Genomic DNA, 19,383 nt, shown 5'->3' on the forward strand with positions numbered 1-19,383 from the left:
ACATCCGTAAAATGCACACGTTGGCATAAGTAACTGAAAAGTAATATAATATTCTCTGCTGGAAAGCCGGTCAAATCAAGTCAAGTGGCCGTATTGTCATTTCAGCTTATACAGTAGGCCACACCATGTTATTTACACCCAAACACACAGGGGCAACGTGTACTGGACATGGTGTATCCTCCATGTTTTTTTTATTGGGATTGAATCCACTTTTTCATTCTCTACTGTTCATACTGTTCATTCTCTACTCATACTCATTCTTTATGGGACTTCCAACAAGCCAACATCAGAGCCCCAATCCGCCTAAATCTTTCACACATTTTGGTCAAACAATCCCCTAATGGATGTTACTTTTGCCAGCGGGCTTGATAACTGCAGGTTTAAGGACTACTGGAGCATTTGAACACTTTAATACATCAGTAAAAAGAGCATGTGTTGACGTGAATGACTAAAATACTTCATAATAATCTCTTTTGAAGAGCCAGTCAAATCAACACACACACACACACACACACACACGAAAAAGCTTCATGTAGTGGACATGGTGTAATATTTTTATTGGGATTAAATCCAGTCATTCAGTATGGGATAAATTTCTACAAGCAGACATCAGAGCCATAAATCCGCCATTTTGGGCAAACGATATGGACAACTGGGGCATTTTAACACTTTATTATATTAGTAAAATGCACACATGGTGTAAGTGACTGAAAAGCAATATAATATTCTATCCTGACAAGCCAGTCAAATTAAGTCAAGTGGCTGTATTGTCATTTCATCTTATCCACAACGTTCCTCCAGGATTACTGTGCTACGACAAACAATGCAGAACAACATGAGACTACACGGAACTAACCAGTCCAGCCGGACGTGTTGTGTTGTTATATGAAAATACTCTTCACAGTTGGGGGAAATATACTGTATCTTCCCCAATCTACCTACAGGATGTTTTTTAGGAAGTAACAACCTAAAACAAACCCATGTGTATGCAGGGAAAACATGCAAATGATCAGACATATTGTAACATCAGACTGGTTGGACTGGTGATTTAATGTATGAGCCCTCGAAGCTGCATGATAGACCTGGTCTGTAGGCTTTATGAATTGTCATAGATTCTATAGTGTACCTGGTTTATATGTATATTACATGGCCAAAAGTATTGGAACATCGTTCTTTTTAGCAATATGTACTTCTTTTCCAAAGTTTTACCACAAAGTTGGAAGCACACACGTGTATAGGGTGCATTTGGATGCGGCAGATTGAAATTTTTACTTCAGAGACCCAAACCTGGTCAAGCATGACAATCCCACTGTGTGAATGCCCAGCTCCATGTACATATGCTTTACATGGTTTAAAGTGGACGATCTCCTGCTTTAGAGCTCTCACTCTCAAACTTATAGAACATGCTGAATTAGAAAGCTGAATGCATCCCAGGCTTCCTCACCTCACCTACATCGGTACCGGACTTTACTTGTTATGTTAATGAATTGTATTACAGATGAGAAAGTAGCTTGGATTAATGGTATATTTGATTTATTGTGTGGTCTGGGTACATAAAATGTTTTGAGGCCTTGAGATGTACAAAAATTAATGTAATCTAAACAAAAGAGGTGTTTTCATTATTTCAACATATTCACGCAATGTATACAGACATTTACTCTCTATTGGATTTCAGTGTGTTTTTATTCATTACACAGTTACACCAATGAAAGATTTTTACCAACAACATTTTGCTCAATGTTCAGTATAAACAACCGGTTTCACAGGTCTGTTCAATATACCGATTCGATCTCATAAAATACACCACAGTGTCTGTTGCCATTTTAAAACAATCACTGTAAGCACACTCATTAGTCTCCTGATATCAAATACAAATGTTTCTTAAACAACATACACTTCAAAATCAAAATACTTTATATATGCTTCTTTATATGATCTGGAAGACTCGTTATATTTCATGCTGGACTTTTACCTGACTCTGTATATATCACAACCAAACTGCAATAAACTAAATTAAAGCATTTTTTACTTGTTAAAAGTAAATGTAATACAAAAACGTAAAAAAAAGAACAAAAAGAGATGATATTTAGTGTTGTAAATACATGCGCCTGAGAATGGTTTGATCCTCTGCGTGTTATTTTTTTTTACCGTAATGAAATAATACATAAAGTCCTCTCTTTTAGGGTTAAATTACAGGACGCATGAAAGCAAGAGGATTTAAAACTATGGGTTCTTGCAATAAAAATGAACGAGGTTAGGTTTAGGGTTAAAAAGCAGTGCTGATCCGGCTGCAGAGTTCACTTAGGAAGTGAATGAAGATCGACTGGTAAGACATGTTTTTCAAGCCTCGTCCTTTGCATCTATTGTGCAGAGAGAGAAAAGATGAAAAGATGATTAAGATACAAATCATTAAGCAGGAACAGATCGCGATTTAATATGCATGTGCTGTATGGCCAAAAGTGTTGGGACCCCTGCCTTTTCCAGTCGTATGTGCTTCTTTCTCAGCACAAAATTGGCTGCACAAAACTGTATAGGATTTCTTTAGATGTAGTAGACAGAAATTTAGGAGACCCAAACATGTTCCAACACAACAACGCGCCTGAGCATCACGAAGCCAGATATGCATCTTATATGCATTTACATAGGTTAGAGTGGAAGATCTTGAGTGTCCTGCTATAAAACTCTGACCCTCAACCCCACTCAACACATTTGGGATGAATTGGAATTTTGACAGCACTCAAGGCCTCCACATTATTTTCATCAGTTCCTGACTTTACTAACACCCTTGTTGCTAAATGAGCAAAAATCTCCATAACTACACTCTAAACTCTAGTGGAACATCATCCCAGAAGAGTGGAGGTTATTATAATAAGTCTTATTCTTCAACCTTCATAATGTTTGGTCATAATGTGTGTCAATAATTTATAACTTGAATAATATGAAAACAAAGGGTTGGATGTACCTTAGAAGAGTGCACAGGATTTGGGCGGCCGGAATGGATTGTCACTGGATGGAACCCCCACAAGTAAAGGGTCCCTATGAGCATTTTGCAAGCAGAACGTCTTCAGTTCAAGAGCAGCTTGGGAGACCTGATGTAATCAGAGAGGAACAGGAAAAACACTGTTACACTCTTTTGGTTTCGGATTAAAAAATACACAAAATGCACTCAATTTCACAATCTATCTAAAAAAAAGGATGCATTTAATTGAGGTGCATCCTGCATGAACCTTATGTGCCTGAGCATGTTTTCCAAGATTACACATTTTTATTATTATGTAATGAATGATTTTTTTTTATACTGAACTTTAATAAGGATCATCTATATGACAAGTCAGTTCCTGATTAAAACAGCAATAAAACAGCTCCAAAACTGTTATAAAACCATCATTCCCACACCAGCTTCTCTTTTTCCCCTTTATCATGGAGTTCACAAGCTGATCACCGTGTTAAAGAACTAACTGTCCATTACAAACCTGTACACCTAGAAAAAAATAACATTATATAAGCATGTTTCCTTTCCTATAACAAATAACACATATGGACAAAAGTTTGTGGACACTTGACCATAAGAGTATGCGCTTTGAACATTCCGTTCCCTATTTTGTCCCTGTTTGCTGTTACCTCCACTCTTCTGGGAAGATGTTCCAATAGATTTTGACTCACTGTCACTTGTGTTGATGTTGTCCGTCATATCCCATGGTGCCATTCAAATCTTCATGAAACTGGATTTTGGTCCACATTACAATTGTGTGCCTCCAAATGTGTGGTCACAGTTTGGAGAAGAACCACATATGACTGCAAAAGTTAGGTGTCCCAACACTTTTGTCCATATATCCTGTAGATTATTATTATTTTTGCTTTTCCCTTCACAGGGTTGTTGAGGAATGTTCTCCTGAATCGTCTATGTTGTTCTCCAGACACAGGTATCACGCTTTATGGAGACATGTGGTTGTGCTGCTGAAGCCCCCAGAGATCATCTCATGATCACAAACTCACAATCAACAAAGAGCGTCTCTGTTCCCAGGCAGGAAATACCCGGATGTTCGCTTTCCCCGCTTTCTATACTAACATAAATAAAAAATTACAACCTCGTTCATTTGACAATCTATATGAAATAAGACTTGCTATATATTTTATATTATTTGTTAGGATTTTAATGCTAGTTAGTAACTTATCGGTGTGTAGAAAAAGGCCAGTTGAGTAGTTGATATGAAGTTAGATAGAATGCGGTTATGGGAATGGAGCTGGACAGGTGGATGTGACTGTAATCAGAATCAGATCATATAACAGCATGTGAAGTCCAATCAAACAGACACGAAGACTAAATGAATCGCTCATTTATCGATCCCAGATGCTATTTTGAAGGCATAGAGAGCTGAAAGTGAAGTTTGATCAGCGTTGAAACTAGTTAATTCAGTCCCACTGTGAGCCTCAGCCTCACCCACACGTCTTCCCGGGCAGGATTATGGACCTACCTTGATTCTCCGGACGCTTGCTTCAAGCCGCAGCTGTTTCACAGCTTTCTGGGCAAGAACCAGGTTACTGCTGCTGGCGCTGTTGTTGGACATTTCATTCAGAAGACTGCTCCGAATCAAACAGGGATTGGGAACAGAGACGGACTTCGGGACTCTGAGCGACTCCACAGCGCCCCCTCGCCTTCCGTACAACAGCACACCTCTCATCACCCTGTTCACTCTGAGGGATAAACAATCTTCGATATGATACCGGTATTCCGGTATCGTCAATATCGTTCAAAATGCTCATGTGAAACCAGTGACCAGCGATCCTGTCTATTTCTTTTCTTTGTATCCGCCTGGTCCATTCTGACACCCTACTTCAGACCACTCTGTGCACATAAACAGCCCAAAGAGCCATGTGTGTGTGTGTGTGTGTGTGTGTGTGTGTCAGTCCAGACCCTACAGTTTTGCAGTGTTATTGTGTTGCACTCAATGTTTGTACTTTATGTATTGTCCTGTGTACAGGTGTGTTTGTTCTGGTTAGTTTCTGAGGAATGTTGTATTAGGTTGTATAGGTGTGTTAAATTGTATTGTATATTGCTGTAAGGTGTAAATAAAGCCACTTGACTTGATGTACTGGACTTCTGATTGGATTCATTGATCTGATCGTGACATCGTGTTTCTATATTCCTTCCAACTAGGTGAAGAAATAAGAGCATTGTGACGCTTACTGATGTACTGATGTTGGTGAGGAGGCCTGAGGTGCAGAGGTTGTTCCAAATCCATCCCAAAGGTTTGCTCAGTGGGGTGGAGGGGTTGAGGTTGAGGTAATCCAGGGGTCTGTGCAGGCCATTTGAGTTCCTTCACTTCCACTTGTTGACCATGTTTTGTGCATTGTTGATGTTGAAACAAGTTTTCCACCTAAAGGAAATTCTTCAAGCCACAATATAGTTATTGTAGACAATTGTTTGCGTTTGATTTTTGGCAAAAAGTTTGAGGAAGGATCACAAAAGGTGAAAGAATCACAAAAGATGGTCAGCCGTCCACATCTTTTTTTAGCCATAGTGTGCACATTATAACAGCTATAGGTATAATCAGAATCATGAAGAGCTTTACTGCCAAGTATGTTTGCACTTACAACAAACTTATTTTGGTCACAGAAGCTTTCAGTAGACAGAGACAACATCAACAACACAGAGTTGTCCTGGTGTTTGGTGCTCTGAAGGGAAGCAAAAGTAAAAAAAAGAGATCACTTTAGGGATCTAAAGTGATTTTCATAGCCCATTTTTACACTCTGGGTGTATAAAGTTCTCAAAGGGTGGGCAGGGGAGCACCAACAATCCTTTTAGCAGTCCAAACCCTCCTCCAATATCTGAATTTGTGGCTTTTGAAGTAAATTTTTACATATTCCAGCTTGTCAGGAAGCAGGGTATGGTCTGCCATGGTATGGTGTCCCTGGAACAGATAGAATTAAGTACTTCACTAAAGGGCCCATCAGTGGCAGCTCGGTAGGGGCTGGGGCGTGAACCCACCACCTTACGATCAATAACCCAAAGCCTCAACCACTGAACCACCCTCCACTTCCATCAAGCTATTCCATCACCAGTGTTCTTTTTTTACTTTCCTAAAGTGTGTTAGTTGTTAAAGTTTCCATGATAGTGTATTAGACACTGCACATCCATCATATAATAATCCTGTCATCAATCAATCAACACCTGATCACTGAATAGCACCATGATATATGACAGACCACATGAACACAAGTGACAGCACTCAAAAGTGCATCAGGAATATTAATTATTGAGTCAGTTTATTGATGGACACCGTGTCCTCACCCTTGTGTCCTTTATTGTATTTTACGTTGGGAAGCAGCAGGGTACGAGGGGGGTGGTGGCTGTTATGCGCATGCGCAAACCGACACACTTTCATCTAGCGGCCATAGTGAGCGTGTGTTGTCACGTGACCAGCCCAACAGCATTACATCCGGGGCAGGAAGTGTGGGTCAAACGAACAGCGTTTAAGCACTGTACAAGCGTCATGTTATTACGAGTAAGTAAAATGTAGAAGCATTTACACACGTAATAATAGTTATCTATGGAAGCGTGATGCCTGTTATGCGTTATGATCATGCGAACATCCGAAACGAAATCTAACTATTGCAGGTCCCATAAAACAACAAAAAACACGTGTTTTGAATGTCCCTGTGTGTTTTATGTGTTCTTTCAGAGGGTGTTACAGTGCGGTGCATCTTCACTGAGGAGCAGGCGGTCATTTCACCGCAGTGCTTCATGGAGGAACCCTCTCATCCCCATCGTTGTAGAACAGACAGTAAGCTGCTTTATTCTCACCACTCACATGGGCTGTGCTTCACATGTCTGCTCAGATATTCTCCACTGCTACTGTAGGATTTAGTATGTCTAGATATATTAAAGGCGTATCCAGTTGAATTTTTAGCTCAGTGTGAAATTGGACCCCCATTATTTCTCTCACCCCACAATGCACCGAGACAACATCAACAACACAGAGTTGTCCTGGTGTATGGTGCTCCATCTGAGCTTCTACAACTGCTCCCATCCTCTTGTCAGAGAACTAGGAAGACACACATCAACAGACAGTGTTCTGACACAGAGGCGGTTAAAGACATTCCACTTAAACAGCTGAGTCTCTATTAGTCTTCACACAACATCTAAACGCCATTGTCTCCTTAAAAACCCTTGTTTAATTGATCTCTGAATTCCTCTAATTCTGCTTTTTGTAACATATCCACTGATCTGAAACTTTAGATCATTCATTTAAAATTTTCCATCTCTTATCTATTGCCAGGGCCGAGGAGAACGTGCCTACGATATCTACTCACGCCTCCTGAGGGAGAGAATAATCTGTTTAATGGGTCCAGTAAGTATCTCCAAAAATTCTTCTCCTTTTTTTTTTTTTTTTTTTTTTTTTTTAACTTTTAAATTACTCTTTTGATCAGATTTGTTTACCGTCCTCTTCGTCTCTGCCTTTTAGATTGATGACTCTGTGGCAAGTCTGGTGATCGCACAACTGCTTTTCCTTCAATCCGAGAGCAACAACAAGCCGATTCACATGTACATCAACAGCCCTGGTGAGAGACAGCCCGTGTACAGGAGCATGCAAAAGTCTGAATAACCTACTCATAATGTGAAGATCGATTCATTTATACAGTCACTAATGAATAATTCAAATAGTGGGGAGGAAAAAAAAATTCGAATTGTGGAAAAGTTCCCACTGATAGACACCAGCACACTTTTTTTTCCCAAATTTAATTGCTTTCATGTATCATTTCATGTAACATTAGCCCTGTAACCCAAAATCCATATGTAATATATGGGACTATTTACTTTACCAAAAATACACACTATATGGACAAAAGTTTGAGGACATCTGACCAAAAGATGGGTATCTGAATATTTTTGAATGTCCCTTTTCACATTTAGTCCCCATTTGCTCTTATAATAACCGCCAATCTTCTGGAAAGATGGTCCACTAGATTTTGTGGAGATTTGACTATAAAGCTTGGTTGTCCCAATACTTTTGGCACATCATGTAAGCTTGTAGAAACAAGTTAAATCGTTTTGAGCATCAGAATCATCCACATCAGTCTATTTAGTCCCAAGGTTTTTTCCTTCAAAAAAAAAAAAAAGAAACCCTTGGGGATGCCAACGATAGATTTCTGGAATTGAGTGAAACAGAGTGGCAGCCACAAAAAGTTCACATTAGTAATCCTATATCTCTGATGTACATCCAGGTGGCGTGGTCACTGCAGGGCTGGCCATCTACGACACTATGCAGTACATCCTTAACCCAATCTCGACGTGGTGTGTAGGCCAGGCTGCTAGCATGGGCAGCTTACTGCTGGCTGCAGGCACTGCAGGAATGAGGCACTCGCTGCCCAACGCTCGCATAATGGTGCACCAACCTTCTGGAGGTGCCAGGGTAAGAACAATAGAATCGCTTGTGCTGTGTTTTTCCAGTTTGTTTTTGGGCAGCATAATAAACATCTCTGATTATTGATTGCAAGGGTCAAGCGACAGACATCGCCATCCAGGCTGAGGAGATTCTCAAGCTGAAGAGACAGATCAACAACATCTACTGCAAACATACAGGACAACCTCTGGAACTGATAGGTACTGTTTTTTTTTTTTTATTTATATTTGTAATACTTGATGCTAAAATATTTTTATTGCAACACAAAAGTAGAATGAACCCAAATCCCCAATGATGCTTTTCTACTCCCCACTCCTCCACAGTCTATATATTATAGGCATCAATATTTATTTAGTTAATAGCTGGAACTTTTGGCAAAAATCCATACCGATAGTTTTTCCGGGTTGCGTCTGCTCTGGAGCAACTGAGCAGCTCCGCTATCATTAAACAGTACGCGAGCAGCCTCTAGAGACGAATCACCGATGCCATATGCTGTATGTTTTGACGTGAGATGGCACCTTATTCGTGTTAGTGCATTAAGAAAAATTAACAGATCAAATAAAAATTTACTTTGTAACTTTGCTTAATTTTACAAATGAAATCTTACTTTATAAATTCAGTCACCCTTAAAATGGCCATCTTTAAATCACATTACATTTATTTGTATATTTTAATAAAGTTCACGGCTATTTTACATGGAGTGTTAGGTTTTTTGTTTTTAATCTAGATTCCATTTTAAAAACCATCAGTTGATTAATCGTTTATCGACAATTACGATCCAACCTAGCTATCGGCCTCTATCTATCTATCTATCTATCTATCTATCTATCTATCTATCTATCTATCTATCTATCTATCTATCTAATATATATATATATATAGATATACAAACAATACCTTATTTACAAAGAGATAAGTTCCAGGTTGTAAAGTGGGAAAAAAAAATCCAAGGGGGTAAATACTATTGCAATGCTCTACAATGTTGTTTATTCAGTTGTAAGCTGAACAGTGTCCTAACCTGAGGCACATTCTTCAAAATCCATTAAGTTTAATCAGTTCTGTGAAAGAAGTCTTGTTTCCATCATGTACTCATACTAGTCATTTAATAACATCCTGAAGGTTTGTGAACTTTGACACATTTACCTGATAGCTTTGCCTTGATTGTTCTACAGAAAGCGTGATGGAGAGAGACAGATACATGAGTCCCATGGAGGCACAAGACTTTGGGATTATTGACAAGGTCCTGGTTCACCCTCCCCAGGCTGGGCAGGATGAGCCAGAGCTGGTCCAGAAGGAACCCACCACTTCAGCCACCCCCTCCACCCCCCCAGCCTCAGATCTGGCTCAGTCTGGGGCCAGTCCACCTTCTTTGTTCAAACCTGAACCGTAATGTGATTGGGCTCAGCCACTGGGCTCTTACAAGAAGATGGGATATGAGACTGTGGGAGCCTGTGTTGTGTGTATTACACTGTACTGAGGATGCCTCATTGTGGAACAGTAAAGACTGACAGCATTGTGTCCAAAAAACAAATGTATAAGAATATGGGACTTTATATTACATGTGTCGTAAAAAAAAAAAACTTGTGATTTTTAACCTGATTACTAATAAACACACAATCAGTTTATCGTTTATAAATAGTGTTTTTTCAATTGAACAGTATAATAAACCCGGCACAAACTCTCAATTTTTTATTTAATTACCCACCGCTTTATCTTTCCCAATTAAAGAACAGTTATACAGATAACGGGATACAAATACACTGTGGTTCATTAGATATAAAACAGCAATGCGATGTACCTAACGAATTTTATCTTGCAGAAAGTAGTGTTTAAGAAAAGAAATGAAAATTTTAAGGGTGCAGCTACATTTGTAAACACTTCATACGTGTGCTTGGTTTTTATCTCCATTATCCAAGCAAGTACAAGAATTTCTGGTAAAATCCATGTCTCCAGCAAACAGGACGAAAGTCATATGATACTGCACACCCCCCAGTTTTTCTTCTTGGCTCGCGCGGCCCAGCGCAACCAGCCCAGGTTTGACTCCTGATACGGTGGATAACGCAAGACGCTGAGTCGTTCCAGTCCCCAACCTCGCAGCATACACGCCCGTCTGTGGCTGAACGTCTCGAAACCCCAGCGGCCGTGATAACTCCCCATCCCACTTGCACCTGAAAAACCCACATGGAATCCATTTTAGAAGAAAGATCTTCACTATGTTCTGCATGCATATGGAACCTGTCTGACCTGACCTACAGTGCTGTGAAAAAAGTATTTCCCAAGTCCTCATATATATCAAGCATTTTTTTTTATATTACACAAATCCAGAGTAAATACAAAATGCAGTTTTTAAATGATGATTTCATTTAATAAATAAAAAGGCTCTTCTAACCTGCTTAGCTCTATGTGGAAAAAGAAACTAGGACAACGTAAGAAGGACAATGATCTGAAACAAGCCAGAAGGTCCACCACTAAATGGCTCAGATTTCCCTTAATGAATGAACTCACCATATTAAAATGAGCTTGACTTGAATCAAGTGTGTGGAAAAAAAACTAATACTTTATCAAAGCACTGCAGTTTCACTTTTTAAAAGTGAACAAATGCACAAAACAACAACAAGAGAAACAGATATGCTAAATACACAAAAAAGACAAAAGCTTGTGGACACCTGACCAGTCGTTTTAGTTGTGCTTTTTTTTTTTAAACATCCAATTCCACATTTAAACCCCATTTGTAACTGGGGTACTGATGTAGGTATGGTGAGGACACCTGGGGTGCAGTCAGATCTTCCACTCCAACCCATGTAAAGCATATCTTCATGGAGCGGTATTTGTGCGCAGGGGCAGTGTCATGCTGGAGCAGGTTCGAGTCTCCTACTTGAAGTGAAGGTAAAAAAAATTCACGCTTCCGCATCCAAAGACATTCTATGTCTTAGCAGTGTGTCCATCTTTGTGGTAACAATTTGGGAAAGAACCATAAATGGCTGGAAAAGTCAGGTGTCCCAATACTTTTGCATAGTGTATTTTAATACCAATCTAAAGAAATGGTTTGAATGTGATAAAAATCCGAAACAAGATATAGGAACAGAAAATAACAATACAGTGTTCGATGACACATGTACACACTCACCCACTCCTCCGAAAGGCAATTCGGGAAGTGTCATGTGAACTATTCCGTCATTTGAACAAAACCCTCCACTGCTGGTTTGCTCTAATACTGTATTCACAACCTGGGAAATAATAGAGAAATAATGTTCAATCCGAGTATTTACAAGTAACATCACGCTTCATGCTTTTCTGCAGGGAAAAATACTAAACTTCTTTTTATAACACAATAATTTGGAGTTACAGTTAAGGTTGGTTCTGTTTCTGAGAAACTGCTGACACTGGAGACTCCTTCCATGTATATTAAATAAATGTTTAAATCTCTAAGAACATTTTACAAGATCAACAATTTTACACTTTTTCTTGTCTCAGTAGCCTCAATTGCCTTGCCAAAAGAAATCTAATAAATATGGAGAAACTCAGACTGTATTTGCTCAGGGCATGTCAACCTTTCACCGCAAATCTATACAGCTTCACGTTTATTCATGTGGCTTTTACCGTCTGGGTGAATATCTGTGTAAAAATTTGCTCTTGTATTCAACTAAAAAGTCGTCATGTTTACAGGCTTTTTACCGGAGCCTGATCAGAAAACACATAGAGCGCCAATGGCTTCTCTCTCTCGTTGATGAAACGGATGCCTTCCTCTAGAGACTCCACAGTGAGGATGGGAAGGATGGGGCCAAAAATTTCCTCTTGCATCAAAGCGTCCGATTCGGTCACGTCCACAATCACTGTGGGAGCTGGAGACAGGAAGACGGGAGGAAGCAGGAATAAAATCGTAAAAATAAAAATAAATAAATAAAAAATTGCATGATTCCATTCCATTTCCTGAGATTCATATAAACAAAAATAAATAAGAGAAATTGCTGTTTCTTCATATTTTCTCACCAATGTATTTGTCCTCCTTCACACCTTCTCCTCCTATAACCACCTTTCCTTGAGACTTTCCTAGGAGCTCCATGAGCCTGTTCCAGTGTCTGTCTGTGACAATTCGGCCGTAGTCGGCGCTTTCGTTAATCCGAGGCCCGTAGAATGCCTCCAAAGCTTCTACGATCAAGGGAATTAGTTTGTCTCGCATTTCGGCTGTGCACAGGACATAGTCCGGCGCCACACAGCTCTGCCCCACGTTGAAAAACTTAGCCCATACAAGCCTGTTTGCAGCAGCCTTGAGGTCCAAGTGGCCATAAACGAGGCATGGGCATTTTCCACCCAGCTCCAGAGTGACCGGGGTGAGGTGTACTGCGGCTGCCTGCAGGATGCTCCGTGCCACCGCCTGAGAGCCTGATGAAATGTAGAGGGGATTACAAAAAAAAGAGTCTGACAATGATACAGTCTAACAGGTATATATTAAAAAAAAAAAACAGCGATTCACACTCACCTGTGTAGAAAATGTGATCAAATCGGTTTTGCAACAGTGATTTGGTTTCCTCGGCTCCTCCACATATAACAGCGTAGCACTCCTGACCACGTCCCAAACAGAAAAAGTGCGGTCAGAAAGTTCAAGCGTGTAAAACGTAAATAAAAAAAAAAGAATGCAATGATTTCACCGTTGTGAGAGACTCATATTTTTGCCTATCATCTTACTGACCTGATGTTAATTAACCTAATTAGTTGCAAAATGGTTTTTACCAACTGCTCAATTTGAAGACCTTTTTTTGTCCCTGTTCCTTAATTGGTACATATTTTCAGTTTAAACAATTAAGATGTTATCACAAAGTTTTTTTAATTGGAATTTAGTACTAAGGTTGTACTAAATTGTGCCTTTTTATGGCGATTTCATCAATCTTATAAGATCATAAGTCAAACTGTGAGCCATGGATCTAATCATTTAAGGTATGACATGAGACCAACTTGGGATGCCATTTTCCCAATGGAGCTGGACGTTGCATACACAAACGTGCATAAAACGTTTTAGTTTTAGATCAATGCGGCATTTGTGTTGCATTTTTATTGGCTAGTCAGTAGACGTAGGTCGAAGCCTACCCCTAATCCCAACGCAGCCTGCAATTTCGCAGTCCATCTTTGGTTGCAAGGCTGCGACATGAAACCACGAGCAAAAAGGAAACGATTGGTTCAACATTACTCATCTTTTCTCTGGGACGACCCAAAATTATGCAACGTATACCAGGCATTAAGTGTCAGCGAAAGCAAAGTCTTGAGTTACTGCAAATCTTGCAGTATAAATAAATCTTTTTGAATGAGAAATAATTAAAAAGAATCACTCAACCTCTGGTAGTGAAGTGCATATATGTCAATATCTTAGTAAAATTGTATTAGTATACAAAAAAAAAAATGAGTCCAGCATTACCTGAGACAGGTACTTTGGTATTAGCTCTGAAAGGAGTTGCTCAGTTGCTTGACTGATTTCCGAGGGCTTCAGTACAGCACAGTTGCCTACACGATAAAATATGGGTATAAAATGCATTAGAAATGGTGGAGGTCACTCTCTATACAAGAATCTGCTATTAAGAAATGTAAATGTAATTGAGTGCAAAGATTTTCCCATAAAATTATATACAATTATTATTATTATAATATTTTTATTGGTTTTTATACGTCATGAGAACCAAGGTCATGAGAGTGTTTCAGTGTATTACCGGCAGCAATAGCACCGACCAGTGGTGCTAAAATGAGCTGTAGAGGGTAGTTCCACGCGCCAATGATCAAAACAACCCCTAACGGTTCTCTGCGTACGAAGCAGTCGTCTAGTTTGGTTGGCTAAAACACGAGGTAAATAAAAATGAGAGAGAGAAACACAAAGGTGTCACTAAAGCACTTCATGGCGTGTTACAGCACCTGGAATATATCCAGCTGGGTCATGAGAGGAAACGTTTTTCAATTTTGCTTGGATCGGTAGTTTTAGCTGATGTTGAAATCAAACGAAAAAAAACAAAAAAAGAGAAAAGCAGAAGCAAAATCTGTTACCAAAAATAGTTACGGCTTTGCACATCACTTACCAAGTTTTTGTTCACATAGGTTGGCTTCAACCAGGCTTCCAAGTTACAGATGGTATATCGAAGCTCGTTGGCCACCAGTTCGATATCTGACACCACTGCCTCAAATTTGGGCTGCAGAGACATCAGCAGTGATTATGGTGGACCAGGGAAACCATTAGAAGGTGTCTATTTGTGGTGTTCAAATACCTTGTTGAGGTCTTTATGCAGTGCCTCCAAGATCTGTGCCTCATTATCCTCTAGTAAAGACAGCAAAGCCTCCAGCTGAGTGAGACGGAAATGAAGAGGAACGGTCATGTTGGACCGGAACGCAATCCTCAGTCTCTCGATCACCTTCTTCTGACTTTCCATTTTGACGCACTCTTTGGAAAGAGAAGACCAGTCAAGATCAAACATGTTGAACTTTCTGAATAATCTTGCATTATAGGAAGATCTATTTTTTTCTACATAACACCAAGGACTTCCTGCCACACCATGGCTTTCATTTGATTAACGTGATGTTAGCTTGCACTGCCTAAACAATATGGCCAAAAGATTGCAGACACATGACCACCACACCCATAAAGCACCCAATTCTACAAGATGTCTTTGAATGCTGTTGCGTTACACTTTCTCCTTAGTGGATCCAAGAGGCCCAAACCTGTTCCAGCATGACAATGCACTATGAAGACAAGGCTGTCACGGTTGGAGCGGAAGAACTTGAGTGACCTGAACAGAACCCTGAACTATAACCCAACTATAAGCCAAACCACAATGTGCTGTTCCTTCAGCCTTCTGCCTACTGCTAGAGCCAGGCAACACTGCTGGCATTCACTTAAAAATGTCAAAGAACAAGATCTCTTTTTTGCGAGGTTCTAGAGCTCTATCATTTCAAGCCAAAATTTGAAAAGAACTCCAGAGGCTTGATGAAGAGAAAGAGCTGTGCAAGACAAAAGAAAGTAAACGGTGTCTATATTGCCACGATTGGTTGAAGACAATTTACGACAAAATAGACCCAAACTCCATCTTGCTGTCTTTCAGCTCTAATGATATTTGGCCTAGTTGAACACCGATCTGATGTTTCCGGTCCAACCTGTTCACATTATATCACTGCCATAATACGCCAAATTAAAAGTTGTTCTTCAGCGTCATCGGGTTGCCAATGGAGCAAAGTCTATCTGTACTCTTGCCTGCGAAACCCCAAGTAATAATAATGACCACATCGGCAATCGTCCAACCCAAACCAGCCATAACCCAAAAGAGACTGACTACACAATTTATTGACACTCCTTTATTTCTGTGAAGACTTTTTTTCTTGAATTGTCAAACAAGATGAAGTAATTTGAGTAGAATGATCAGATACACAGTGGTGAACAGCAACAAAGTAAATGTACATCATGACTGTACTTAAGAATCTTTTTCACGTCTGTACTTTACTGAAGTACTTTCATGTGTGGAGATTTAAACTTCACTACAAGTCAAATGTCTTACTTTTCACTCATTTAATCAACTACATTTCGCAAAATCAGTCGTTGCTTTTTATTTATGAGTGGATGAAGACAAGTCGAGCACACAGCAAGCCACCAATCAGTGAAGCGCACGCGCTCTGTTTGGAACTTGTTTTGATTAGCACTTGGTGGTATCTAATTAGCACAAACATACAATTTGGCATCGGTTCAACAGCAAGCAAAACATTTTGACAGGAATTAAGGATTCTGACTAATCCTGATTAACTTGTCACAACAACCGTGGCCTCATTCGTACGATTATTTTGTAGCAGTTGAAAAGGTTTTGGGCTGATAATAATTTAAATAGATAATCAGTGTGTGACTCATTAATAATGTTTTATCAATAGATTGTTGTGCTAAGAGCAACAAAGTCTTTTCACATTAAATGAGTGACAAAAATGACAATAGGAACATTATAGCCAGTATAAATCATATTACTTTTGATACTAAAGTGCATTTGAAGGCAAATTATTTTGATCTTTTACACAAGTGAAAGTGTAAAGGGAACACTTTTACTTTAACTGGAGTAATATTTCATCTATTGTATCTATTTAACTCAAGTACATGGTTTGTGTACTTCGTCCACCACTGCAGATACCAGATAGGTCCAGGTACTCGGTCAGGAAAACAGCCACAAAACTTTAAATCCACATCAATATTTTACCTACGCATGAAGTACTTTTCAATATGGCTACCTCTTTGTATGCCCCAAATCCCTTGCCAAAAATTTCACCAAAGAACCCAATCTTATTCAAAATTCTAGTATCTTCTACAGTAAACAGAGATGTTTTGGATAAGTGTAGAAGCTTTTTTTTTATATTGAAACCCTTTCAAACATCTTGCGGTGACGTAGGTAAAGTCAGATTGTAGTTTTGGACACTTCCTGACCCCAAGACACAACTAGCTTCTGCAGTTCCTCCAGTAGTGTCTTGAGATTCTCTTCCAGTTTGAGTTACAGCATTTCCAGTTGACTGGCACATCCTAATTAGTGGTCTGATGGTGGACATGGACATTCATAATGTCACTTCCCATTTTGTGAAGTCTTCCATTGTCTTAAACAGTGCAATGAATGTTTAAGAGAATTCGGCTTATATGTTATGTTTATGTTTATACCCCTTGTGAAACAGGAAGTCATGATTAAACAATTTCCTGTTTCTAATCAACCAGGTGTACTAAAAATAGAAAGTTTCAATAGAAATATATGCCAAATAAATATTAAATTATACATTTATATAAATTATAACTGTGTTGTGCAGTTGTTTGACATCCATGTGGGTATTTTATAAGATTTTGTTGATCTAACAATCAGTACATTTTTACCCTAAATGGTCCAGCAGATTTTAGACAAGACACATTTGCCTTCACAAACTTTTGCCTTCTCCAGTGCCACCACCATGTTACACAACCTGCAGCACTGAAACTGGTTTTAAATCCTGAACCATGCTTTTAAAAACCACCCTTAAAGGAAATAAATCGTATTCGTACTCACACTCGGTGTTATTTTCGGTCTAAAATCTTACCAGGGCCTCGTTTAGGGACTCGTTTCTTTAAATCAGTGCGCTGCTGCTCCTGCTCCTGTGCCTCCTGCTGCTGCTGCCACACTGCCGCGACGCGGTTCTCACCGGCTTCCAGCTGTCCCACAGAACACGTTCATCAGGTTTTTCATCCGAGCACAAGAATGCAGGCTTCTGTCTCCAGAAACACAACCATACAACCAGAAACACGCCACAACAGCCAACATGTCCCATGTACTTTCAAACATTCGCTCCAACAAACCGGAAATCACAATTCCGTGTCTCTGTGGCGTCTATAGTCGAGTCCACGGTGTGTCTTCTTCCTGAATGTTGATTCTACACTAAATTGTACAGTAATACTGAAGACACCCAAACTCTGAAAGGAGTTATGCAGTTATGAAGTCAGCAAAAGCTGTCAAACAATTTAGTTTTATATTGAAAACTCTTATTTTTGATTCAATAAGGTAGCCCCCTTTTGCTTTGATAGACATTTGCACATTTGACCAGTCGGCCTCACAAGGTCATTACCTGGAATGGTTTTCTAACAATCTTGATGGTTTTGAGTGCTTGTTGGTTGATTTTCCTTCACTCTCTTGGTTCTGAGGATCGCAGAGGCCGTTTATCTAATGCAGCAATCCATCACGTTACTTCTTTAACAAATCGTTCTTACATAACCTTCGAGTGTGTTTAGGGTCACCGTCCCATGTCTCTGTAAAATGCTGTGGTAGCCATGTGCTCAATTTTGACTAAATCCCAACAGCGTCACCTGCAAAGCACCTGCATGTTTAGGAACCACATGTTCATCCTCTGTATGTCTAACAGACCTGATGGTTAGAACCAAAATTCGCAAATATTTTTTAAAAAGTTTAACATAACTGATTTCTTACACAACAATAACCTCCAATCTTCTGGGAAAGTTTGAGATCATTCAGCTAAAAGGGCATTAGTAAAATCAGGCACTGATGTAGGTGAGGTGAGGAGGCCTGGGGTGCAGTCAGCATTACATTCTTCCCAAAGGTGTTCAGCAGGGTTAAGGTCAGAGCTCCAGAGCAGGACACACAAATCCCATCTTCATGAAAGAGGTTAGGGCTGCTTAGAACCAGTAAAAAGAAAATGTAGGGTTACATACTATATATGTATGCTATATTTGATACAGTTGTGTGCAACAAACTTTGTGGTATCAGTTTGAGGAAGGTCTAAATGTGGGTGTCCACAAACACAAGATCTAAGAAATCAAGTAATTACATAAGGAACATTTTATTTTGCCTATACAACAATGATTCCTACAGCATTCTTGGGCAAAAACAAAATATTTTTTATTTACAATCTTTTTTAAGTTTCCTGATGTAGCATAATCACATATATATATATATATATATATATATATACAGTGAAGAAAATAAGTATTTGAACACCCTGCTATTTTGCAAGTTCTCCCACTTAGAAATCATGGAGAGGTCTGAAATTGTCATCGTAGGTGCATGTCCACTGTGAAAGACATAATAATAAAAAATAAAAAAAAAACCACAATATATGATTTTTAAACAATTTATTTGTATGATACAGCTGCAAATAAGTATTTGAACACCTGTCTATCAGCTAGAATTCTAACCCTCAAAGACCTGTTAGTCTGCCTTTAAAATGTCCACCTCCACTACATTTATTATCCTAAATTAGATGCACCTGTTAGAGGTCGTTAGCTGCATAAAGACACCTGTCCACCCCATACAATCAGTAAGAATCAAACTACTAACATGGCCAAGACCAAAGAGCTGTCCAAAGACACTAGAGACAAAATTGTACACCTCCACAAGGCTGGAAAGGGTTACAGGGAAATTGCCAAGCAGCTTGGTGAAAAAAGGTCCAATGTTGGAGCAATCATTAGAAAATGGAAAAAGCTAAACATGACTGTCAATCTCCC

The 19,383-nt window shown here is 39.3% G+C and overlaps 3 protein-coding genes across 5 annotated transcripts; 1 reads left to right on the top strand and 2 right to left on the bottom strand.

Moving 5' to 3' along the window:
* Positions 1-1,664: 1,664 nt before the first annotated feature.
* Positions 1,665-4,658, bottom strand: si:dkey-204f11.64 (uncharacterized protein LOC100537752 homolog). The gene is made up of 3 exons (XM_046865396.1): positions 4,476-4,658; positions 2,963-3,089; positions 1,665-2,360 (listed from the first exon to the last, which is right to left on the bottom strand). Exons 1-2 carry the CDS (start codon positions 4,566-4,568, stop codon positions 2,964-2,966), a joined length of 219 nt encoding a protein of 72 aa, XP_046721352.1. The 5' UTR covers positions 4,569-4,658; the 3' UTR covers positions 1,665-2,360; position 2,963.
* Positions 4,659-6,370: 1,712 nt separating this feature from the next.
* On the top strand, positions 6,371-10,041 carry LOC124397113 (caseinolytic mitochondrial matrix peptidase proteolytic subunit). The gene is made up of 7 exons (XM_046866610.1): positions 6,371-6,506; positions 6,684-6,785; positions 7,281-7,352; positions 7,467-7,563; positions 8,227-8,414; positions 8,500-8,605; positions 9,578-10,041. The coding sequence occupies exons 1-7, from the start codon at positions 6,495-6,497 to the stop codon at positions 9,793-9,795; spliced, it is 795 nt and encodes a 264-aa protein (XP_046722566.1). The 5' UTR covers positions 6,371-6,494; the 3' UTR covers positions 9,796-10,041.
* Positions 10,042-10,081: 40 nt separating this feature from the next.
* On the bottom strand, positions 10,082-18,212 carry aldh3b1 (aldehyde dehydrogenase 3 family, member B1). 3 transcript variants are annotated; one of them, XM_046866607.1, is made up of 11 exons: positions 17,991-18,212; positions 17,469-17,580; positions 14,651-14,823; positions 14,465-14,575; positions 14,105-14,225; positions 13,816-13,901; positions 12,886-12,967; positions 12,396-12,788; positions 12,081-12,247; positions 11,533-11,632; positions 10,082-10,573 (listed from the first exon to the last, which is right to left on the bottom strand). In XM_046866607.1, exons 3-11 carry the CDS (start codon positions 14,810-14,812, stop codon positions 10,374-10,376), a joined length of 1,422 nt encoding a protein of 473 aa, XP_046722563.1. In that variant the 5' UTR covers positions 14,813-14,823; positions 17,469-17,580; positions 17,991-18,212; the 3' UTR covers positions 10,082-10,373. The 3 variants fall into 3 exon arrangements, with proteins under 3 accessions (XP_046722563.1, XP_046722564.1, XP_046722565.1); XM_046866608.1 differs by having other exon boundaries at positions 17,469-17,636; XM_046866609.1 differs by lacking the exon at positions 17,991-18,212 and having other exon boundaries at positions 17,438-17,770.
* Between the last annotated feature and the right edge of the window lie 1,171 nt (positions 18,213-19,383).

The sequence above is a fragment of the Silurus meridionalis genome, chromosome 14, assembly GCF_014805685.1.
Source record: "Silurus meridionalis isolate SWU-2019-XX chromosome 14, ASM1480568v1, whole genome shotgun sequence".
In the NCBI taxonomy this organism is placed as follows: Eukaryota; Metazoa; Chordata; class Actinopteri; order Siluriformes; family Siluridae; genus Silurus; species Silurus meridionalis.

Bases quoted from the DNA above. Each gene is read 5' to 3' on its own strand.
- aldh3b1 (XM_046866607.1), bottom strand. From the start codon at position 14,812: ATGGAAAGTCAGAAGAAGGTGATCGAGAGACTGAGGATTGCGTTCCGG. The intron at 13,902-14,104 runs GTAATACACTGA...TTTATCGTGTAG, and splicing joins GGTCGGTGCTATTGCTGCCG to GCAACTGTGCTGTACTGAAG. The intron at 12,968-13,815 runs GTAATGCTGGAC...GGACGTGGTCAG, and splicing joins TACCAAAGTACCTGTCTCAG to GAGTGCTACGCTGTTATATG.
- si:dkey-204f11.64 (XM_046865396.1), bottom strand. From the start codon at position 4,568: ATGTCCAACAACAGCGCCAGCAGCAGTAACCTGGTTCTTGCCCAGAAA. The intron at 3,090-4,475 runs GTAGGTCCATAA...TGATTACATCAG, and splicing joins CAAGCGTCCGGAGAATCAAG to GTCTCCCAAGCTGCTCTTGA.
- LOC124397113 (XM_046866610.1), top strand. The intron at 7,564-8,226 runs GTGAGAGACAGC...ATGTACATCCAG, and splicing joins CATGTACATCAACAGCCCTG to GTGGCGTGGTCACTGCAGGG. The intron at 8,415-8,499 runs GTAAGAACAATA...ATTGATTGCAAG, and splicing joins AACCTTCTGGAGGTGCCAGG to GGTCAAGCGACAGACATCGC.